This window comes from Protopterus annectens, chromosome 1.part0, assembly GCF_019279795.1.
Source record: "Protopterus annectens isolate FY-2018-M chromosome 1.part0, PAN1.0, whole genome shotgun sequence".
Taxonomy (NCBI): domain Eukaryota; kingdom Metazoa; phylum Chordata; order Ceratodontiformes; family Protopteridae; genus Protopterus; species Protopterus annectens.
Genome location: NC_056725.1, coordinates 1852681301 through 1852703432, shown reverse-complemented (window position 1 = coordinate 1852703432; position 22132 = coordinate 1852681301). Strand labels below are relative to the sequence as shown.

Sequence of the window (22132 nt, the reverse complement as noted above, 5' to 3'; positions counted from 1 at the left end):
GAGGTAGATGCAGCCCTGGTTGAGTGGGGTCTCATCCCCTGTGGGATAGGTTTTCCATGGTGCTTATAGCAGAAATGAATGCAATGGCCTATCCATTCAGAAATTGTTTGCTTTGAAATAGCCTTCCCCTCTCTGTCCCTGCAGCAAATGTCACCAGCAGTTGTTCAGATTTCCTTTGAGGTTTAGTCCTGCCCAAGTAGAATCTAAGTTGTCTGTGCACATCTAAGGAGTGTAGTATCTATTCCCCTTTGTTCTGTAGATTAGGAAAGAAGATTGGCAAATGGATGGACTGATTAACAGCCACATTGGATACCACCTTGGGCATGAAGGAGGGATTGGTTCTGAGGAACACCCTATCCGCATGAAAGATGATGAAAGGTTCCACTGCCATAAGGGCCTGCAATTCAGATACCCTTCTAGCTGAAGTCGTTGCTAAAAGGAAAGCTGTTTTCCAAGAAAGAAATTTTAAATCTGCAGTAGCAGCTGGCTCGAAAGGAGGGAGAGTGAGTTTCTCCAATACAAAGTGAAGATCCCAGGCTGGAGTTGGTGCTTCCTGGGTTGTCTTAAATTTTTGGCCCCTCTGAGGAACTGCTTGAGCAGTGGATGAGAGAAGAGGGGAGGTTCTGTGTTATAATGAGCTGAAATTGGCTGAGGCGTGAATTTTGATGGAGGAAAAAGACAGGCCCTTGTGAAGCATCTCAGTTAAGTATTGTAAAACCTGAGGTAAATTGGGCGCTGCTGTGCTCGTCCATTGAGACTGGTTCCAGGCACAGAATCTTTTTCATTTTTCAGCATAAGATTTTATAGTACTAGGCCTCCTTGCCTCTAAAAGGATATCCATCACTGGTTTACTGAGGGATGGTAAAGGAGAGATTAGGAAATTAGCCAGGCTGCTAGGTTCAGAGTTTGAAGATCAGGGTGCAAAATCTGGTTCTCCTGCTGAGAAAACAGGGTAGGAGTCTGAGGCAGATGCCATGGGGCCAACAGTGACACTGCGCAAGAGGGGGTACCAGTGTTGGCGTGGCCAGTCTGGTGCAATCAAAATCGTCCTTGGTTTGTCTTGTTTGATCTTTAGTAGTACTTTGGAGAGCAGAGCAGAGGAGGAAAGGCATAAATTGATATGTTTTTCCAGCTGAAGGACACAGCATTCACTTTCCATGCTTGATTGTGGAGAGTCCTTGTGCAAATTTTGTCCAATTGATAGTTCTGGGGGGAGGCAAACAGGTCTATATCTGGACTCCCCCATTTGCTTGTCAACATGTTGAAAATCCTTGGTTCCAGTTTCCACTCGTGTGGGTCCATGAGGTTTCTGCTTAGAACATCTGCTAGTGTATTTAGTTTTCCTGGCAGGAATTGAGCTTGTAGATGCACCTGGTAGCTCAAGGCTGTGTTTCACAATGCCATGGCTAGTCTGCAGAGGGGGCTAAGAATGGGTACCCCCCCCCGCTTGTTTATGTACCACATAACCGTGGTGTTGTCTGTCTTTACCATTAATTGTCCTGGAAGAATGTGGCCCTTGAAGGCTGTCAGAGCATTCTGTACAGCTAACAGTTCTTTTTGATTGATATGCAGGTGCATTTGACTTGGGTTCCATTTGCCCTGAATTCACTTCCCTGCCAGGTGAGCCCCCCCCCCCCATGCATAGTCTGATATGTCTGTTGTTATAGTTTGGGCGGCAGGGGGTAGTGTGTAGGGTAGTCCCTTGTTTTGGTGGCAGGCCTCTGCCCACCAAAGGAACTCTAGGCGTAGGCAAGGTATGACAAGAATCATTGCTTCTAGATCCTGAGAATGTTGACACCATAGGCGTTTTAGATACCGTTGTAGTTTCCTCATATGCAGTTTTGCATATGGAATTAGAAGAATGCAGGAGGCCATGAACCCCAAGGCTTGTAGTATTTGCCTTGCAGATAGCAGGGTTTTTGTGGCCACTTGTTTGAAGTAAGTTGTCAAATGAATTTGTTTCTCCGGCATGAGGAAAGCCATCTGGGAAGTTGTATTCAAGCTTGCTCACAGGAATATAATTTGTTGACAGGGTACCAGGTGTGATTTCTTTTCATCTATGGTGTATCCCAAACAAGTTAGTACCCTTTGTACAAAGGCCGGATGATTCAAAAGTATGTCCTGGCTTTCTGCCTGAATTAGACAATCGTCCAGGTATGGGTATATTTGAATATTTCTTTGCCTGAAAATTGCAATGACTGGAGCCAGGCACTTTGTGAATACCCTGGGCGCAGTAGATAAGCCAAAGGGCAGTGCAGAGAACTGACAGTGCATGCAGCCTGCTTTGAAGCGTATGTATCTTCTTCAAGATTCCCTGATTGGGATGTGCAGGTATGCTTCCTTTAACTCTAGTGTTGCCAACCAGGCATCTTTGCCTAGCATAGGGAGCAACTGGTGAAGAGTCAGCATCCTGAATTTTGAAATCACCAAAAAGGTGTTTAGAGTAGACAGGTTCAGGATAGGACGCCATGAATTGTCTTTTCTGGTTACCAGGAAAAGTCTCGAGTAGAAACCTTGTCCCTTTTCCTCTTCTGGTACAAACTGAATAGCCCTCATGCTTAAGAGAGAAAGTACTTGCTTTTGGATCTCTGTCCACTGATTTGGGGGTAGATCTGGCCACCCGCTTGGTGTTGGTAAAGTGTGGACTTGAAATCTGTATATCCCTGGGACAATATTTAAAACACATTTGTCCTGGGTAATGAGTTCCCAGTTCTTGGCATGAAGAGCAACCTTTCATCCCAAAGGGGCAGTCAGTTAAGAAGTGCTTGGAAGTTTTAAAAAGAAGTTATTGAGACAGTTTACCATAGGGGGGAGTTTTATTACTCTCAGATTTGGAAGTGGAGGCCCCCCACTGCTTAGTCCTTTGCGTACCCTGGGACTGAAGCCTGGGAGCTCTGCTGGGCCTGGGTTTGGACTGAGATGGTCTGGAAGAGGCAGGAAAGGACCAATTCTTGGAAGGCCAATGCCTACTAAACCTTGGAGGTTGTACTTGTAAGAAATCTTTAACAGTTTGCATGGATTTAGCTTTTTCCTCCATCTTTTTAAGAACAACTTCTGCCTTGTTGCCGAACAGGCAGTCCTGGTTTAAGGGAGCATCCAGTAATTTCGATTTAACATGATCTGGCAAGGATTGCTCCTTAAGCCAAGCGTGCCTTCTAAGTACAGACCCAGTTACAGCAGCCCTGCAAGATGCCTCTAGTGAATCAAAACCACATTGCAAAGTATGTTTTCCAACCTGCTCAGCTGAATGCAGTAATTCCTGTAAATCCTTATCAGCACAATCAGGAATCAACATCATTTTCTGTTTAAGCAATCCAATAATATAAAGCTGATACTTTAACATATGAAACTGGCAGTTTAAGGCCCTAATGGCCAAAGTTGCAGAAGTGTATACCTTCTTACCCCATCTATCCAGCGCCCTGGAGTTTCTATCAGAGGGGGTAGGATTTTTGGCAGTAGTAGCTTTAATGCCCTTGGGTCCCTGTGAAATGGTTTCAGGATCCGCAGTAGGACTTTTGAAAAGGAACTTGTAAGAGTCAAAAACCCTGTAATATCGATCAAGTTTTCTGGAAGCAGGAGGTAAAGAGTCAGGGGCCTAGCTAGATTCGAAAAGGCATCATCAACAATGTCTAGTACAGGAGGTATGGCTAAAGGCCTGTGCTGGGGCAAGAGTAAGAAATCCCTAAGCCTCTTATTAGAATCAGAGAAATCCTGACTTTCCCAACGAAAATGATCCCTGAGAGTATGCAAGGTTTCACCTAAAGAGAAATCCGCTGGGGAGAAGCAGAGGGAATAGAGTCCTCAGCATCAGAATACTCATATGTAGATAAGGGTAAATCCTTGTCATCAGAGGAAACAAAAAATGCAGAATCCTGGTCAGAAGTATCATAAGCAAACTCAGTCCTAGGTCTCAGAGAGGGGAAGGTTTTCTTCCCCTAATTAAACTAATAAGGTCTTCAGCCATTCTTATTTGTTTTTTTTAGGCATAGAGCCCTGACCATGTGGTCTGGGCATCAGTTTTCTAGGCATGGTTCGAGATTTAGGCCTTGAAGAAGAAGATGGCGTTGGTTTAATATGCAAGTCAGTAGGTCTGAATACACCCTCAGAAGCCAGTGCATGCACAGCGGCTCCGGACCCATCCAAGGTAGAGACATCCGCAGGTTCCACAGTTGAAGCATCTCGCGGCATACCGGACTCCGAATGGGTCTCTGTAGAGACCTGCGAATCTGAAGTAGCGGGTATCAGGGGCTGCGAAAGCGCCTCACTGAGTACCAGCAAACTGCCAATTGGCTTAGGAGAAATGTCGTCGGCAGCTTTGGACCTAGGTGGCCTGTCTCTGTCTTTATCTTTGAGTTTTTTTTTTTTGAATGTAGGTAGTCGAATGGCTTGCAGAAGACATATCAGGATAATTGAACTGAGCACCAAAATATTTAGAAGCGAAAATATACCGACGACAGATAGTTCGAGGTTTAAATAAGGCAAAAAACGACAGTGAGGTACGTTGTGGTCAGGGCCTAGACAAGGAATACAGTGCGAATGAAAATCTTTATGAGGTATTTGCTTTCCACAAGTAATGCAATTATTTACTTTTACTGACATCGGTTAAGAGCAAGAAAAAGTTACCCCAACGGGATACTTCGCTTTTAGTTGAAGACTTCGGTTTTGAAACTCAAAAACGAAAATTTCAGGAGTCTGTCGACTGGCACTTGCAAATTGCTTCTGCTTTGGGCACTGCACGGCAAGAAAGAATGATGTAATGACGTCGGCTGCATGTTTTATACCCCTGACGACCTGATGTCATGGAATTAGAGACTACAACCAACGCAGGACCCAAGACTTTGTTAATCAGGCCGACTGAGGGCTACTGCAAGCATATAACCCAAATGTGATGAGTGGAACAGTGAAACACGAAGAACATCCTGGTGAAGTGAACAATGTTCCTGGTAAAGCTCAAGACCAGTGCTGATGCAGCATAAATCTTTCTGACTCACAGATCAGTCCCTGCCATGAGGCAGATCACAAAACTAGCAAGGTAAATGCATTTCAGCATAGCAGTCAGCATGAATGGATACTAGGTGCTGGCACAAAGACGAGTATATCAAAGTCGTGGGACTTTTTTTTTTTAATTCACTGAGCAAAACTTGGTCTTAATTCTGTCAGGGAAATCTAGGTAAATGTTATGAATGATAGAAGAGGTTGCAGAACCTCAGGAGGAGATCTCTACCTTATGCACATCCACTACTAAATCCAGAAATCCCAAAGCAGACCGACAGTCAGGAACATCTCCTCAAAATTGGGCTCTCCAGCTGAGAAGAGAATTTCCAACTCTACTGGCTCAGAACAGAAGGATGACTTCATCGTGAGTGCAGTGATAATCTCTTAGAAAAAAGCTGAAATACAGCTCCCAAAGCATCCTTAAGTAAGAGGACTTCACAATCCCCAGATAGTACCTCAGAGTGTTGTCTACTAGTGTACATAAACACAATAGCACATCTGTGGAGATGAGGGCAGCCAATGCCTTAGTGAGTGCCTAAAACTGAGATATGGACAGAGGTAGAGACATGGTGCAGTCTGAGAAGCAATCCAACTAGTGGAAGGCTTTTCCTTTGTGGGCAGCACCATCTGCACTGGGGGTACCATCAACAATGAGCATTTCCAGGAAACCTTTGATAAAACCAGCACGGATGAGTTCTCTTAAGAAATGTGCATCAACACTTTTGAGACTGGCTCTAGTGTCAGCTGTTCCATCACAAGAAAAGGGAAAAAAATGAGGTCTTACTATTTACTCAAATGGAAGCTCATCAGAACTAAAGCAAAGGGTGAACAAACGATTTACCAAATACACCCTTGCAGGAGTCTGGGATTTTTTTTCTCAGTGTACAGAGAAGCATGTCCTATCAAACCACCAATCACCTACTTACTGATCGATGAATAGTGGAAAAAAACTTACCTTAAATCAGAAAAATGATTGCTGGGTCCCCCTTTTGAGATGTCTGTAGCATATGTCTTTTGATGAAGATCAGGAGTGAAACCGCTTTATTTTTTTTCTTCTGATTATGCTCATAAGACCAACTCTTCTCAGCCTCATTATTTTGATAAAGCATGCTTTGGTCAAACACAACCTATACAACTTTGCTCATTCTGTAATAAAACAAAGGCTGTGCTCATTTGTTATGGTGCACTTTTAGATTTTACCTCCATTTATGGAACAGAGGTTTTTTTTTTTTGTGTCAAACATTTGAACTTACACACAAAGAAGAGTATGCAGGAAAAAAAAAAGTTGGGGGGGGGTATTTGAGAAAGAAATTCACACACACGCTGTAAGAGATTTACCCAGTCAACCTGTGGCAAAGAATGTGAGGGGAGAGTCTAATTCGACTTTTAAAGACATCCCACAGTCAATGTCATTAAGACCGTGGCTATTTCTTGAAACAAGCAAATTTTATTTTATTTTACATTTGTTGACCGGGCTAGTCTAACAGGATATATGTCCATTTTCAGTAGAGGCCCGGGGAGAAAAGCTCCACGCATGAAAAGTGACAAAGTTAACAATATATAAAAAGACATGTACAATCACAATACAGAGGCCACATTGGTCAAAAGAAAAAAAATTACAATAATAAAATTATAAACTTTAAAAATTATACTAAAAATTATACTAAAAAATTATACTAAACACAATAGTAGGTATGAGCAAGACCCAATAAAGAGAGAAAAGCCCTTATATTTTATCCTCTTACTAAGAATAAAAGAGTAGTAACTAGATTTGGAGGAATAAGTTAGAGGAGTAGGGAAAGGGGGTAAGAGCAGGAAAGTGAAGAAGATATCCATTACTAACTATATGAATATAGTAACAATACTACACAGGCAATCACAGGGACCATAAGGTGCCTAGACAAATCCACCTTTAATGAAATTACACTTCAAAATCATTGCCACCCTTTTCAAGCACTTAATAGTGCTTAACTCCCAAATCATGCAAGCAAGGCTGAACATGATAACACTAGTGTAAATTTATATCTACCTGCCTAATCAAGACTAGCCTTAAATGTTGCCATAATAGTACTTTGACTTGTAGTGGAAATTTATACCATAAGCTACGAATATACTGACTTGGGATCCTATACCTCCAAAGAGTCTTGTTTATTAGTCAGTACAGGTGTTTGTACAGACACTGGTTTTGCAAAGAATAAGAGGTCAAACAGAACTGGGTTTTTCATCTTCTGAATACAAGACACAGGTTACCTTGCAGCAGCCGTGAGGCTACTGAATATAAACAGAGCTGTGCTAATCTTACTGGGATAGCTGAAGGACTTAAGGCCTTTAATTTTCTTGGCCAGAACACTCCGGGGCCCTTCCAGATGAGTGACATAATCTATACATATTCACAGGGGCACTATATTTGATGTTAACGTATGATTCAGATTTAACCAGGGATCAGATGGGATGTGCTGGGATATGGGGGATGGGTCATGTTGATAAGGATCGGGTCAATGACATTACAGTATCTAGTGGGTAGTTTTACAATTTGCACAAGTGCACTATTACTAACAAAGTCTAGTAAAAGCGGATCACATCCATTTTTACAGATGTAAGCGTGCCACTCAATGTTTGGATATCTCCCCAAGTGAGAAAGTATTTGGTGTGATATTTAATGTCTCAGTGAAGTTAAAATAATTTCCATGATTTTCTGAGGACAGTGATGTAGATCTACAGCTAATAATGAAGTACTAGTTGGACTTAATTGTGATCTAGATCTGCAAGCTACATTGTGGAAAATCTAATATAAGGCGATGATATTGCTGACAAATACAGGTACTTCCCCCACTGTTAACGTGTGATGAGCACAAGCACAGGTACAGAGGGAGTGGTTACTGCACTGAAATGCATCTCTGTAATACACAAATATAAATGTGTTCAAGTTGCAGGAGGACATCAAGTTCTGGCATCTTTCTGTTTAGACTCTTAGCATTAAGTAAAACACCTTGATGTTGTCCACATTTGTGTTTAACTTTGCTATGATGGAATGTTTAGCAGAGGGTATTTACCTAAAAAGGCATTATATGGGGCAGCAAAGGCTTTAGCCACTATGTGGAATGCCTGGTAGAAGAGGAGTAAGTCATCCTTGGAGAAAAAGAAAATCTTATCTGCTATCTCATCCCAGGTGGTCTCATACTACTGGATCCTCTTGGAATGACACCAACTACTAACCCAACTGTCAAAGCTAAACATCTTGCCTTGATACCTACACATCACTCTTGGTGAAGGCAAGACACTACATAAGACCCACATATTTTCCTGCCTATAGCACATGCATAGCAGGTTCCATCATATCTCATGCAAGTCCCTATGGGTGGACTATCTCAATTCATTCATGCCTACATGGGCAACCGCTACATCATAGTCATAATAAAACTTTGTATTTTTGCCAAGTGTGCTGTCTGCAGATGGAAGAACCGGAGAAGAAACCTTCTCATTTCTAATCCATGTAAGACCTGTGATATCCTCTTGGCAATGTTGAAGGTACGACACAAATAAGATAATCTGGTCCCTTTAAAAAAAAAAAAAAAAAAAAAAAACTTTGCAGGATGTCATAAGACAGATAGACAGATAAAAGACCATGGCCATAATAGTACATATCACATCTGGCACCTGCACCAGTGGTCAAACATTTAATGTGTTACATAGTCATAACAACCTCAACTTCAAAAGGATGATGGTGTTCACAAAAATAATGTGCAGTGCACTGGAAAATGTCTTCCAAAGCTCTAATTACTGACTACCAGGCTTTGGACTAATGACCAATAATCAGCAGTTAACACACTGCTGTTCTTTATATCTTTCAGGGGTGTACAATCACAAAAAATGTAGACAATATAAATGAGTACTGCCTGTAAGAGTCAGCATTTTCTCATACTCCCAGTTAAGCACACTAAAAAAGGAAGGCCAAGGTTAAATGCAGCATAATTGTGCTGCCATTTTTCTGTAGTAAGAACACTTCATTATCAGTTTAACATAGAAGGGTTTAAGTCCTCCCTGCGGTCGAGTGGCCTCCGAACGACATGCGTGAATGGGCGTACCTTCTCTTAAGGTTGGGCGTTGGGCTAGCAATTCGGCACCATAAAAAATCTACTGCCAATCATTAGCGGACCAGAGTTCCGCTGTGGCGACCCCTAACCTGGAAAAGCCGAAAAGACAAAACATTAATTCTAATGTATTTTAAAAGAAAATCAGCAACTGCAAATTCATAGCTAAAAACCAAATTCAAATTACAGACAGATGACATTTCTAAGAGGAGAAAATTCAAAAGGATGCCTGTTATAATTACCTTAAGTACAAAGATATCTTTCTGTACCCGAGTATGTTGATCTCGTTTTTGGTTTGCTGTTATGGCCTTCTGCATAATCTGACTCAAGTACAAACTACAGGGTTTGGGACCTCTTTTTTTCATCTCATGGAAGCGTTTTAAACAATTCACCGCTGCACTGGCCCGACTAGGAGAAAAAAAAGCTGTATTGGTAAATCTAATGCTCTAAATCAAAACACATTTTAGGTACACTTTCAAAGGGCATACTTATAAGATACTTACCATAAAAACATCTTACAGAAGAGGTCATTTTAACAAAGAGCCATAACAACTGGAGTTTTTTCCCCGATTGACATCTGAATGGATTTGTCTCAGTAGTGACACAGCCATGTGGCTTTGAATGTACTGAAAAAGGGGGCACAAGATTCTTGTATATGGCTTATGGCTCTTGGGTAGTTACTAAGCATTCTATCTGTAAGATCACCAAGGGGTCTAACTCAATGTTCCAATTGTCCTAAAGCACTGTCTGGTTAAGAACCTTGCTCAAAGTCATACAGTAAAAGCAAACTGAGGTTGAGGGATTCATAACTTGGAAAAGCACAGCTGTATCAGGAACTTACCTTAACAGTAGATGCTAAAGTATATTCATTGCTGCAGTCATCATTTCTGGAATTCCTGTCTGCAGGAACACAACAGCTATTAGACTTCCACAACTCTACCTTCCACATACTGGCTTCAACAAACACCTCCCACTCGGACATCAGGATGCCAGTAGCATAATGGTTGCTGACCAATACCACCTTCAGATCTTTCCAACCCTGACTGGAAGAAAAGCTTGACCTAGACACCAAAGCACTACTGGACATAGAGAATACAAGCAGAGGGGTAAATGACCAACCCATAGTCACCACGCTTTCTCTTCAGACTGTGGGCAGGGTCACAGAAAGAAGGTATCTTCATAAGAGAAGAGCGGGAGAGTAGGGAGAAAAGCTGATGAAAGTATTCAATCCTAGGAAATCTCAAACAAAAAAGCAGTGGGGATGGTGGGATGGAATTAACTATTGCAACACAGAATACACCTGAATATGTACAACTACTGGGGCATGATGAGTAGGTACTCTGTCCTGATTAACGTTACAAGGATGTTTATGCTGTGTTTAGAATCAGCTATACTATGTCCAGTTGTAATTAATAATTTTGGTGATCAAAGCTATGTTATGAAGATTACTAAAGGTCATCAAATGTTATTCGGTGTGGTGTGTTTATTGAAGGGGACCTGGACAACTATATCATATATTTTTATTGCACTGTATGTTTGATGTGCACTGCATTTGTTCTATATAACTAAATCAGTGTATGTTTAGATCTCTACTTTTATTAATTTGCTTTATTTTCAGTTTTTGCATGCAAGTTGCCTTTTGTTAATGCCTGTTAAATTTTTATAGTCTTTCACATTTTCTTTCCTTGTGGCCACAGGATATGCTTGAAAAGTATCCTTAAACCAGTTTGCTTTCCCATTCAAAAAATGTAATGTCAAAAATAAAAGCATTAAATACTGAATACTTTAAAATCATTGGTTAAGGAGTGGTATTTTATGAAGACAATTTTATTATGCTGTTTTCTACTGGTATATATGTTTATAGTTGGCTAGGCTTGTAAGGGCCTCAGGGCCAATAGACTAGTAACTTCCTATGGTAAGTTCAAAACTGTACTATAGTCAATACAACATTTACCGGTGCAGTTATCACTACTGGGAAGTCTTCCAGAGCATAAGGACCAGAGAGAGCCTCGTCCTGATTAGGTTACAGGTCAGAAGACCCTGTAGGATGGTCACAGCAAAAAGTGCCCTAATCATGGATGTGACATCTAGATAGTAATGTTTTCATAAGGTGTGTAATTGGATACTGACATTGCCTAAGAAAAGCTGTGGTGGCTGCAATGGCTCTAATGGAATGGGCCTTGACATGGCTTGCCACAGGTTTAAAAGCAGACTTGGGAAAGGAAGAAGCTATGTGGACAACCAGCCAAAAGAATGATGGATTACATGACAGAAAACCTGTGACAGTTACAGAAGGCTGTTGAAAAAGGCAGAAGGGTGGTCTTGGATTGAGGGAGGTGGCAACAGTTGACACAGTACCCCCCCTTCCCAACCACATGCAGAAATGGGGAAAATGGGGTTGATGTTGAAGATGATGTTAACCAAAACCAAATACAGCAAGAAAGACATTTTGATAAGGTCTGTTTATTAACAGCCTTTCCTCCCTGCCACTTGAAAAAAACAGTCAAACAACTTATTTGACTTGCTGATCCCCTTAGCACTGCTGAAATAAAACCTCAACTGCCTACGTACACAGCCAGAGAAAGTATTCCCCCCTTTGTTTTTGATGCTCTGGGGGGGGGGGGGTGAAAAGTCTGAGTAAAGATAGTTCTAGCATAACCTATGGTATGAGATTAGGGTTGGTATGTACAGTAACCCTGTTTTTGTAAAAGTAATGTCTTTCGGCTTTTCCTGGTTAGGGTCACCATAGCAGGACTCCGGTCCGCTGTTTCTGTGAGAAATTAAAAAAGGATTCTTGAAGCATTAAGGCTTCTAATACAGATTTCTTTTTTTTTAGTAGATGTCACAACCTCCAAAAACCCATCTTCCAAGAAAGAAACGTGGTAGGGGTTGGTAAGATGCTAGGATTACTTTTTTTAATATCTAACTTCGGTCCCAAGGTAGAGCAATGCGCCATTTGGGTGGTCTGAAATGAAGTACTACCTTTACTAACTGCTTAATTATAAGTAAGAAAACAATGAGGGATTAGAGGTAAGCAAGCTGAGTAGCCAAAACATGTAACGTCAAAAAGGCATAAGACAGCCCTATTTTGTAAAGATCTGACATCTGGCTTAAATTCACAGACATCTGAGCTGAATCTGGGTCCTGGTCTTAAGTATAGCGCTGGAGGTAGAATTCCATTTTGCTGTGTGTGGCTTCCTTATTGCATGGTTTTCCTAGGCTCCCTCGCAATACTTAGCACATCTTCTGAAAACATGCCTGAAAGAGATGAGCACTAGATAACCCAAGCTGTCAGCAGAGTACTCAGGTTAGGGTACAGCAAGGACCATTTTTTTTTTTACTTTTCTCTGAGGTAGTGGCTTTGATTCCAATCTACCTGCACTGAGCAGGAGGAAGAATCAGTGGTGCTTGGGCCAAAAAGGGGCTATAAGAAGCATTTTTTGGACTCTACACTCCTTGACCTTTTGGTGATCAATGACATTGAATGGAACACATACTGAAATAAGCCTATCCATCTATGGAGAAGGAATCCATTTTACAAGCACCTGGAGTTGTTCCTCTGTAGAAACACTTTCCATACTGCTTGCCTTCTCGAAAAGCTAAAAGATCTTCTGGCACATACCACCTGTGGGTCAAATCCAGAAACACTTTCCTCTGTTTAACATCAATTCATAAGGGTCTGACTATGACTAAGCCTGTGAGCTTAGATGTTCTGCAGAGACAGAATGAAGGAGGTCCATTTTCCTTCAAATTGATACAACTGGAGCCTGCACACTATAACCTTGGATGCAACGGAAAAGCAGAAGAGCAAGGAGGTGAACTTAACAGCTTTCCTTGTTTTGAGTTTCAAATACCCTTTGTGCGTCCTTGCAATGAGGTGGAGATGTAGGCATCCTTTAGTTCCAAGGTGTCCATAAAGCCAAGTGAGAATTAAAAAAATAAAAAAAAAATAAAAAAGTAGCAGTACTGGAATGAGTCAAACTGACTTGGGAAGAGACCAACTTTCAGAAGAAACCCAAGGTACACACTAAAGCCCTCTTTAGCTTCTCACAGAACTGCGCCTGAATTAGGCAGTCATCCAGATAGAGATGCATGAGAATACCCTTGGTTCTGAAGTGTAACTGGAGCCAGGCATGTGGTAAAACCCTGGGTAGCCTAACAAAAGGACATGTACCCCAAGGTTCTGAGTACTTTCCTTGTTATGATGATGTGCTTTTTCTAAGCCTGTCTGTAGAAAAGAAGACAAGCAGAGTACCTTGTCTTAAGCAAAAAATATATTCCGTTACCTTGATTCCAATAATGCGCCAAGGAACAACACTCTTTTGGAAAGGTTAAGATGGGATTCAAATAAGTTGAGAGAGAGAGAGAGACATGGAACCATGTCATGGTAAACTCCAAGGGCTTCTGAATTCCTTTGACTGAATTCACCTGAATCTGGCATGCTCTTATTCCTAAAAATTGCTAGAACTGTAGCCACCACATTGTGACCACAGTGAAGTACACAAGCAAAACAGCAAGGAGGTCAAACAAAGTGAGCTTCCCATGCTTTGAATCTTAAATATCTTCTGTGCATCAATGCAATGAGGATATGGAGAAAGGTATCCTTTAGATACAAGGACACTACAAAGGCTAGTGGAAATAGAAGAGGTAGAAGCACTGAAATTAGTAAAACTGGCTTTGGAATGTTGTGACAAATAGAGGGAGGGGGAGAGACCTCTATGTGTTCTGGCCTTGGATGTGAAAGACTATAAAAATTTAGCAGGCATTAACAAAAGGGTACACACTAATGCCTTCTCTTGCTTCTCATGGGGCTCCACCTCAGACAGACACTCATCCAGATAAAGATAAATGAGTAAGCCTTTGGTTCTGATCTGTAACTGGGACCATAAGTTGGTAAAACCCAGGATCAGTAGCTAAAACAAACTGCAAAAAGTAATAGAATCCCTGCCGCTTTAAAAATATGAAAGGACCTGTTGTCCCTGTGTATGGGATTATGCAATAGGCAACATTTAGACTTGGGATAACCATAAGCACTTGCAGAAACAGGAAGGGCAGAAGGACTTTAAGTGCCAGCATTTTGAAAGTGGGCACTTTTAAGAATGCATTAACTCTGCAATCTTTAGGGAAGGCCTCCAAGATCCATTTTTTCCTTACACCAGAAACAGTGTTGCATAGAAGAAACCTATAGGCCAAATTAATTAATTAACTGATGCTATCATACACAGCAAGGTACAACACAAGCACTGTGGCAAAAACGAAGTACAGATCGCATAGGCTAATACCTCCTTTATATTGGGAGCATGCTGATGTCCAAAGGAATGTGGAGTGAACCTGGCTTGGGGTAAGGGGTATAAAGCTCTGTAAGTTGGGCTGGGCATCAGACTTCTGACTGTAGCATAGATTCTTATGATGATTACTGTATCAGGTAAGACATATAATAAGAAGTTATGTACCTACCATAACGTTCCATGTTAGTTGTCTTCTTCTTGCCTTCTTTCTTGCTGGATGGGTTCGGAGCCGATCCTCGGCTCCGACTCGGCCTATACTATAGCTCGAGAGCTATTTTTTACCGGCTCGAGGCAGCCCTATATCCCACAATACCATGTATATATATATATATATATATATATATATATATATATATATATATATATATAAACAGTCTCCCTGGCAATAGTAGTCATGATATGGGAACCCTGGAAAAAGGGGCAACATCATGAAATAGAAGGATCTCAGAACCTTCAAGTCTGTCTAGGTTAGGTGGCAGGAGGGAGGGACGCAAGAAAGAAGGCAAGAAGAAGACAACTAACATGGAACGTTATGGTAAGTACATAACTTCTTAATGTTAAGTTGTCATTCTCGCCTTCATTCTTGCTGGATGGGACAGCGTCCCTAGCACCTTGGTCCTGGGTGGCTCAACGGAACAGACTCCTGAGTACAGTGGAACCAAAGTCAGCTCTATTTCTGGAGGCTATATCCAGTTTGTAATGGGTAATAAAGGTATGTTGAGAAGCCCAAGTAGCTGCTGCACAAATGGCATCTAAAGGTAACCTTGCTTGAAAGGCTGTTGAAGTCGATAGCGCCCTGGCTGAATGAGCCTTAGGTTTTGAAGGAAGTTGTTTATGTCTCAACTCGTAGACAAAGGTAATGATGGAAGCTAACCATCTGGAAAGGGTTACCTTTGAAACTGGAAGTCCTTTCCTCCCGTCAGCATAAGAAAGGAAGAGTTGTTCTGACTTCCTGAATTGTTTTGTTCTGTCTAGATAATACCGCAATTGGCGATGAACATCCAAGGAATGTAGTTTCTGTTCAGCCCGGTTTGAATAATTTGGGAAGAAAACCGGCAAGTGAATAGTGTGATTCAGATTTGATTCAGAAGAAACTTTAGGTAGAAAGGAAGGGTTTGTTCTGAGAGCTACTCTGTCTTTATGAAAGACCAAATAAGGGGAATGGGTGGGACAAAGCTTGAAGCTCCGACACTCTGCCGGCAGAAGTTATAGCCACTAGAAACAGAGTCTTCCAAGAGAGGAGCTTGAGAGAACAAGAAGCTGCAGGCTCAAAGGGAGGAAGAATTAGTGAAGATAACACTAAATTCAGGTTCCATTGTGGAGGAGGATCCTTAATGGGAGGTCTGAGTAAGAAAATGCCCTTGAGGAAGGCTTTGCAGAGTTTATGAGACATAATACTGGTTTCCGAAAGTCCTACATGGAAATTGGCAATGGCCGCTAGTTGAACTCTGACAGTGGCTGCCGATGAACCTGCATGAAAAAGCTCTGCCAGAAAATCAAGAACTTTGTGAATTGGAGCATTAAAAGGGTCTAAGGACCTAGCTTGTGCCCAAATGGAAAAACGCTTCCATTTGCTGGCATAAGTCTTCCTGGTATTAGACTTATGGGAGGCAAGAATAATGTCACGGACAGGAAGAGAAATTAGGGGAAGCCTGGCTATGGTTGGAAGTGGAGCAACCAAGCTGTGAGGTTGAGGGACTGAAGAGACTGGTGCAACTTGCCCGTCAGATGGGTCAAAAGATCTGGAAATGGTTCCAGATGCCAAGGCTGTTCCAGAAGGTATCGGTGCAGGAACGGAAACCATACTTGTCGAGGCCAGTAAGGAGCAATGAGGATCATTTTGGATCTCAATGCGGTTGCTTTCTGAATTAACTTTGGAATCAATGGAAAAGGGGGAAAAGCATATAGAAGACCCCGAGGCCAATCGTGGACTAGAGCGTCTCTGGGGGGGGTGGCCTGGTAGGGGAAGAGGAAGTCAAGGCACTTGCTGTTTTGAGGTGTTGCAAAAAGGTCGCAGCAAGGCTGGCCCCACTTCTGGAAAATTCTCTCTACTACTGCTTGATTTAGAGACCACTCGTGAGGCATGAGAATTGTTCTGCTCAATCTGTCCGCTATGACGTTGGATCTCCTGGGGATGTGCGTTGCTATCAGAAACCGTTGAGAGGAGATCGCCCACTGCCAAAGTCTGAGTGCTTCTCGGCATAGGGGGTAGGACTTTGTTCTGCTCTGCTTGTTTATGTACCACACTACGGACATATTGTCCGTTTGAACTGCTATAGTGCCCGTGGGAAGAGAGTCCTGAAGGGCTCGCAACGATAAAAACACTGCTCTCATCTCTAGGGCATATATGTGCAGGTGGCATTATAATTGTTGCCACGTGCCCTGGACAGTCCTGCCCTGATAATGCCCCCCCCACCCGATCAGGGAGGCATCCGTTGTCACCGTGGCAACTGGAGGGGGAATAACAAACGGTCTGCCCAGAAGAAGTTGAGGGGAGACTATCCACCAGGCGAGGTGTTTCTTGTAAGTCGGGGTTATCAATATTTTGTGTGTCATAGGAAGTTGTTGGTAGGACCACTGAGAAAAAAGCATCCACTGAAGAATTCTCATATGGAAGCGGGCTAAGGGAAGAAGGGGAATCGCCGCTGCCATGAGGCCCAATGTTTTCAGTACTAGCTTGGCTTGAACTTTGTTGGACTGAATCAGAAGGTGGACATTCTGCCGTATATCTATCACTCTCTGAGGTGTTAAAGTTGCAGACATTTCTGTGGTGTTTAACACGGCGCCTATGAAGTTTATACATTGACACGGTGACAAGAAGGATTTTGCAAAATTTATGGAAATACCTAACCTGTTGCAAATGTGAATGGTGTAATCTCTGGTTATGATAAGATGCTGCTTGGTGGTAGCGGTGATGAGCCAGTCATCTAAATATGGAAACACCTGGAATCCTTTTTGTCTCAGGTGAGCCGTGACCACTGCCAAACATTTGGTGAACACCCGGGGGGCTGTGGTGAGACCAAAGGGCAGGGCTCTGAATTGGTAATGACTGGCTCCCAGCCGAAAGCGGAGAAACCTCCTGGAGCGCCTGTGTATCTTTATGTGATAGTACGCATCCTGTAGGTCTAACGAGCACATCCAGTTGTCTCTGCCCAAGAAGGGCAGAATGGACTGCAGCGTTACCATCCAAAATTTTGTCTTCTGTACAGATTTGTTCAGTCTGCTGAGATCCAAAATGGTTCTCCAGTCTCCTGTCTTTTTTGGTACCAAAAAGAACCTGGAGTAGATTCCGGATCCTAGCTGGTCTGCTGGGACTGCCTGGATGACTCTTTTTTTTTTTTAACAGCTTTTCTATTTCCAGCTGTGCCTGACCCCTTTGTCTGGGTGGTACGTCTGGGAGGGGTCTTGGCAATTGGTTTGGAGGGGAAAAGAAGGGGATTTTGTAACCCTCGGATATAATCAACTGTACCCATTTGTCTTGAGAGAGAGAGATTGCCAGGCTTCCGGGTACAGAGATAATCTTCCCCCGACTGCCTCCGAAGGTGGACAGTCGGGCAGCTTCTCAGGGATGCTGAAAAGGTTGGTCAGGGAAGGACTCCCTGGAACCCTGGTTCTGTGGACCCCCTCTGCCCCTGGGGCGGCATCTATTGTTGTCCCCCCCCCTGCCTCTAGGGGGAATTTCACCACGTGCGGCGGGCACGACTCCCTGTGGTTTACGGAACCACATCTTTCCACCCTTTTGACCTTTGGGGTATGGTCTAGATGGTGTGGAAAAATGGACTCCCACGGCAGAGAGAGTCTTACCATCTTGCTCGCACCTGGTGAGAGTATTCTTCACCTGAGGTCCAAACAATTCTGAACCATCAAAGGGGGTGTTGGTGAAGGACGCCTTGAAGGGATCAGCAAAATTACAGAGTCGCATCCAGGCATGACATCTCAATGCAACACCTGTGCCTGCGGCCCTACTCGCTCCATCGGCTCCATAAGAGATAAGCCGCATGGAAGAATTGGCAATAGAATTCAGGTTAGCCAGCTGGGAGTTAATCTTGTCCTGATACCCCGCAGCAGAAGGATCCTGTACAGTTTCACCCAGTTCTTTGAGCAAATCTCTCTGAAGGCAGGTGAAATGACAAACAGTTCAGCGATCTCACAGCAAAGGTCGCTGAAGCAAATGTCCACTTATCGTACCTGTCCATGGTCCTAGACTCTGTTAGGAGGATGAACAGGTACAGAAGGATCAGCTAATTCCTTCTTAGTGGCAGCTGCTACCACCATAGCATCTACCGAGACACCTTTGGTGAGAAATGTCTTGTCCACCGGAGCAGAAATAAATTTTGAAGGCCTCCTAGGGGTAGGTTCCATGGAGTCAGGAGCTGCCCATGCCTTTCTGGCCACCACTTCCATCAGTATATCGAAAGGAGGGGACACCCAGGAGGTGGAAGGGCACGATCCAAAGGCATCAAGGTAAACCGACTCGTCCTCGGAGGGTTTGAGTGTGGACCAATTCCCCCTCTGTTTCAGGATCTCTAGTATGTCTGAAAAGGAGACATCTTCAGAGGGGGATCTGGGGGAGCCCTCCGACTCATCCAAGTCGGTGTCCCAGGTTACAGACTCAGGGGAGTCTACGTGCTTCCTCTTGCACTTTTCCTAGGTGGCTCTCCTGAAGCTTCAGGAGAGGCCTTGAAGGAGAATGAGACACCCAAAGTGGGTACCCTATGCGTTGGATCTCTGCTTTCAGTTGCAAGAGGATGGCCAGAGACCGTAACAGGCACTGTGAAGGGAGGAGCTGAAGAACCCAACCTTGGTGTGGACACTGGATCCAGCACGCTCCTCATCACCTCGAAAGCCCCCCTATCAGGCACCAAAGACAGTCCTGGCTCCGAAGACACCAGAACCGCCCCCGGCACCGACAGAGAAGGCTCCGAGAATGATGTTGGGGCCGAACTAACCAGAGCCGACGCTCCGAGAGGGAGAGCGGGGTTGGAAAAGGGTCTGATGCCACTCGCCCCCTCAGAGCCGACAATGGAGTCTCGGCGACCGGACTTCTCCACGGACGGTACCAATGAAGAAGTCGGAGCCAACGACGCCGGAGCCGAAGGTGGAAGTATCGGCTCCGACGTGGGCAAGGTTACGGTTCCGACAAACTCCGGCTCCGAACTTGACTGGAGAGTCGGAGGAGGAATCGAAGGCGGCACCGAGGGAGCCACAGTCTGGTGAGATGGGCTTTGGAGTATTTGGGCCAGTGCCTGAGATTTTATGAGTCTACTGACCACCCTCTCAATATCGTGGTCGGAAAGCCTAGACGACCTGGAGGAATGAGTCCTATGACTCCGCTCCGATAGAAGGGGGTGATCATAGAGCCGATCGGACGGACTCTAATGAAGGGGATCTAGATCGCTTGCGCACTGTCGGCTCTGATACAGGTTTCGGAGCAGGTACGATCTTGGTCACATCGGCTCCGACTGGAGCCGATGTCGGAGCAATCTCAGTTTCGCCAGCCCTCGACTCAGAAGCTGGAGCTGAGGGCTTGGCGCGCTTAGACGACTTCCCCGAGCCAGACTTGGACGGGGAGTCATCGGGCTTCAATAAGCCCCTCAAAATAAGTTTATTACGACGCTCCTGCAGGACTCTTGAACTAAATCCATGGCAGACGGAAGAAGAGCCCTGCAGGTGCAAAGGCCCCAAGCAGTAGACGCAAGAAGTGTGACAGTCTGTCAGAGACATTTTCTGACAGCACGAGTCACACTTCTTGAATCCCGAGACCTTAGCTTCTTTAGACATAGTTACCCTAAAAAACAGTAACACAGTCAGCACAACCACTCACTCAACTTTCACACCAAGGGGAAGTTAAGGGGCTGACTAAAACAACAACTCGCACACACAATAATGGGGAAGAGAAAACAAAAACTAAGCCTGTAGGCCCGATTAGAAAGTTTAACTAAGGGGTGGGTAGGGCTTAACGAAAAAATTACTAATAGGTAATTTAGGTAAAACTATATCAATGGGAACTAATCTGACAAAAACTAACCTCAAGTTTAGAAGTATTTGCTAAAATTTCTTTTACTGACCTGAGCCGGCAAAAAAAGGCAACCTCGCAGCGAAGCGGCAAACGAAATCTGGGGAGTTAGCACATGGTATTGTGGGATATAGGGCTGCCTCAAGCCAGTAAAAAATAGCTCTCGAGCTATAATATAGGCCGAGTCGGAGCCGAGGATCGGCTCCGAACCCATCCAGCAAGAATGAAGGCGAGAATGACAACTTAACATAGAATATTACACAGATCCTCAGCTGTGCAGAGGAAAGTCAAAAGTATACTATCCTGAGATGTACCTCTCACCAGTTAAGACAAAACATATAAATCAGTGACAACCCTTGGACACTAGTATGTAAAGATAAGCTTCCTGCAAATCCAAGGCCAGAACACATAATACCTGTGTAAAAGGAGCAAAACTGACTGAATACCAGCATTTTGAAAGGTCTGGACTGCAAAAAGAGACCAAACTGCTTTAGATTATGTAAGGAGCAAGGCTAGTCTCCAACCAGGAAAAAAATAGAAGTAGAACCTCTTTACCTCCTGCATAAAAACTAGTTTAAGTCCTAGCATGCACAAAAGGGACTGAACCGACTGATGGAGTACCATGTCTGGAAAGGGAATGACTGTGTAGTGTTAGCAAATTTAAAGAGGAGTCATCAGCTGGAGTTTATGCCTCTGTTTAAGAAAGTGGAGGATCCATGTTCAGCGAAATTGCTCTCCAGGATGGTACATGGAAGGAAATCCCCACCTCAAATGCCTTCTGCTAAATGAACAGGTGATGATCCTGCAAACAGTTAATGCTACTGCAAGGAACTGGGGAGCAAGTCCTGCCCTGCTTTTATTTCCTGGCTGGAAGACCTCCGCCTAGCTGCTGGATTTGGGCCTGACTTTTTGGGAGGCCGCACTTCTCTTTACCTGTCTCAAAATGTCTATGCAATGGTTGTACCTAGGGTACTGACGCCTTGTACAGCTCATGAAGGAAGGTCAGTTCCTCCCTTCCACAAATCCCCCAATCTTTCATAACAGAAATAAAATGAAGAATGCCATTACTGAAAATGAGGCTCAGAGAAATGGGACTTCACAACATATTGTTTTAAACAACTGTATTAAATTATCACTTAAGACACAGGCAAACATACATTAACAGAAAACAAACCTAATCAATATGTGTTCATTTACATATATTACACATCACATATATTTTCTTTTTTGATAACTTGCATCCTCTTTCCCTTACAGCTCACCCCTCCTGAACATTAATCAGCATGTCTTGTTCCAGCAATTACCATTTATTTCTACATAACTTGCTCCTTTCTTTCTAAAGATCCCTCTTCCAATTATTGTGTCTCTTTTATAATATTCAATACTTCAAATACAGTCAGTTTAGACTTGGATTTCCATTTTCTAGCAATTGTGTTTTTTTCTTCAGCAAACAGAATTAAACTTAATAAGACTTTATCATGTCTAGGCAATTCAAATGGTGTTCCACCTCAAAAGAATAATTTTCTTAGTTACAGACATTTGCTTACACAATATTTCTGACACAGTACTCTGCAGGAAATTTTTAAAATCTGCCAGTTCATTAAATCCCAAAACATATGCTTCCACCCACTTATTTCTTCTCCATCGCACCTCGAACATTTGCTATCTACTTGCGGAAAAATTCTTTCAAGTCTGTTTGGGGTATAAAAAATACCTATGCAAACACATTCATGCAAAGATCC

General features: G+C 43.3%; 1 protein-coding gene across 1 annotated transcript in view; it reads right to left on the bottom strand.

Annotated features, from left to right (window-relative positions):
- Positions 1 to 22132, bottom strand: part of RICTOR (RPTOR independent companion of MTOR complex 2) — a 3179211-nt gene that overhangs the window by 2112908 nt on the left and 1044171 nt on the right. Inside the window, exon 17 of the mRNA XM_044069875.1 lies at positions 9329 to 9494. Coding sequence (XP_043925810.1) covers positions 9329 to 9494 — 166 coding nt within the window. The remainder of the gene's footprint in view (positions 1 to 9328; positions 9495 to 22132) is intronic.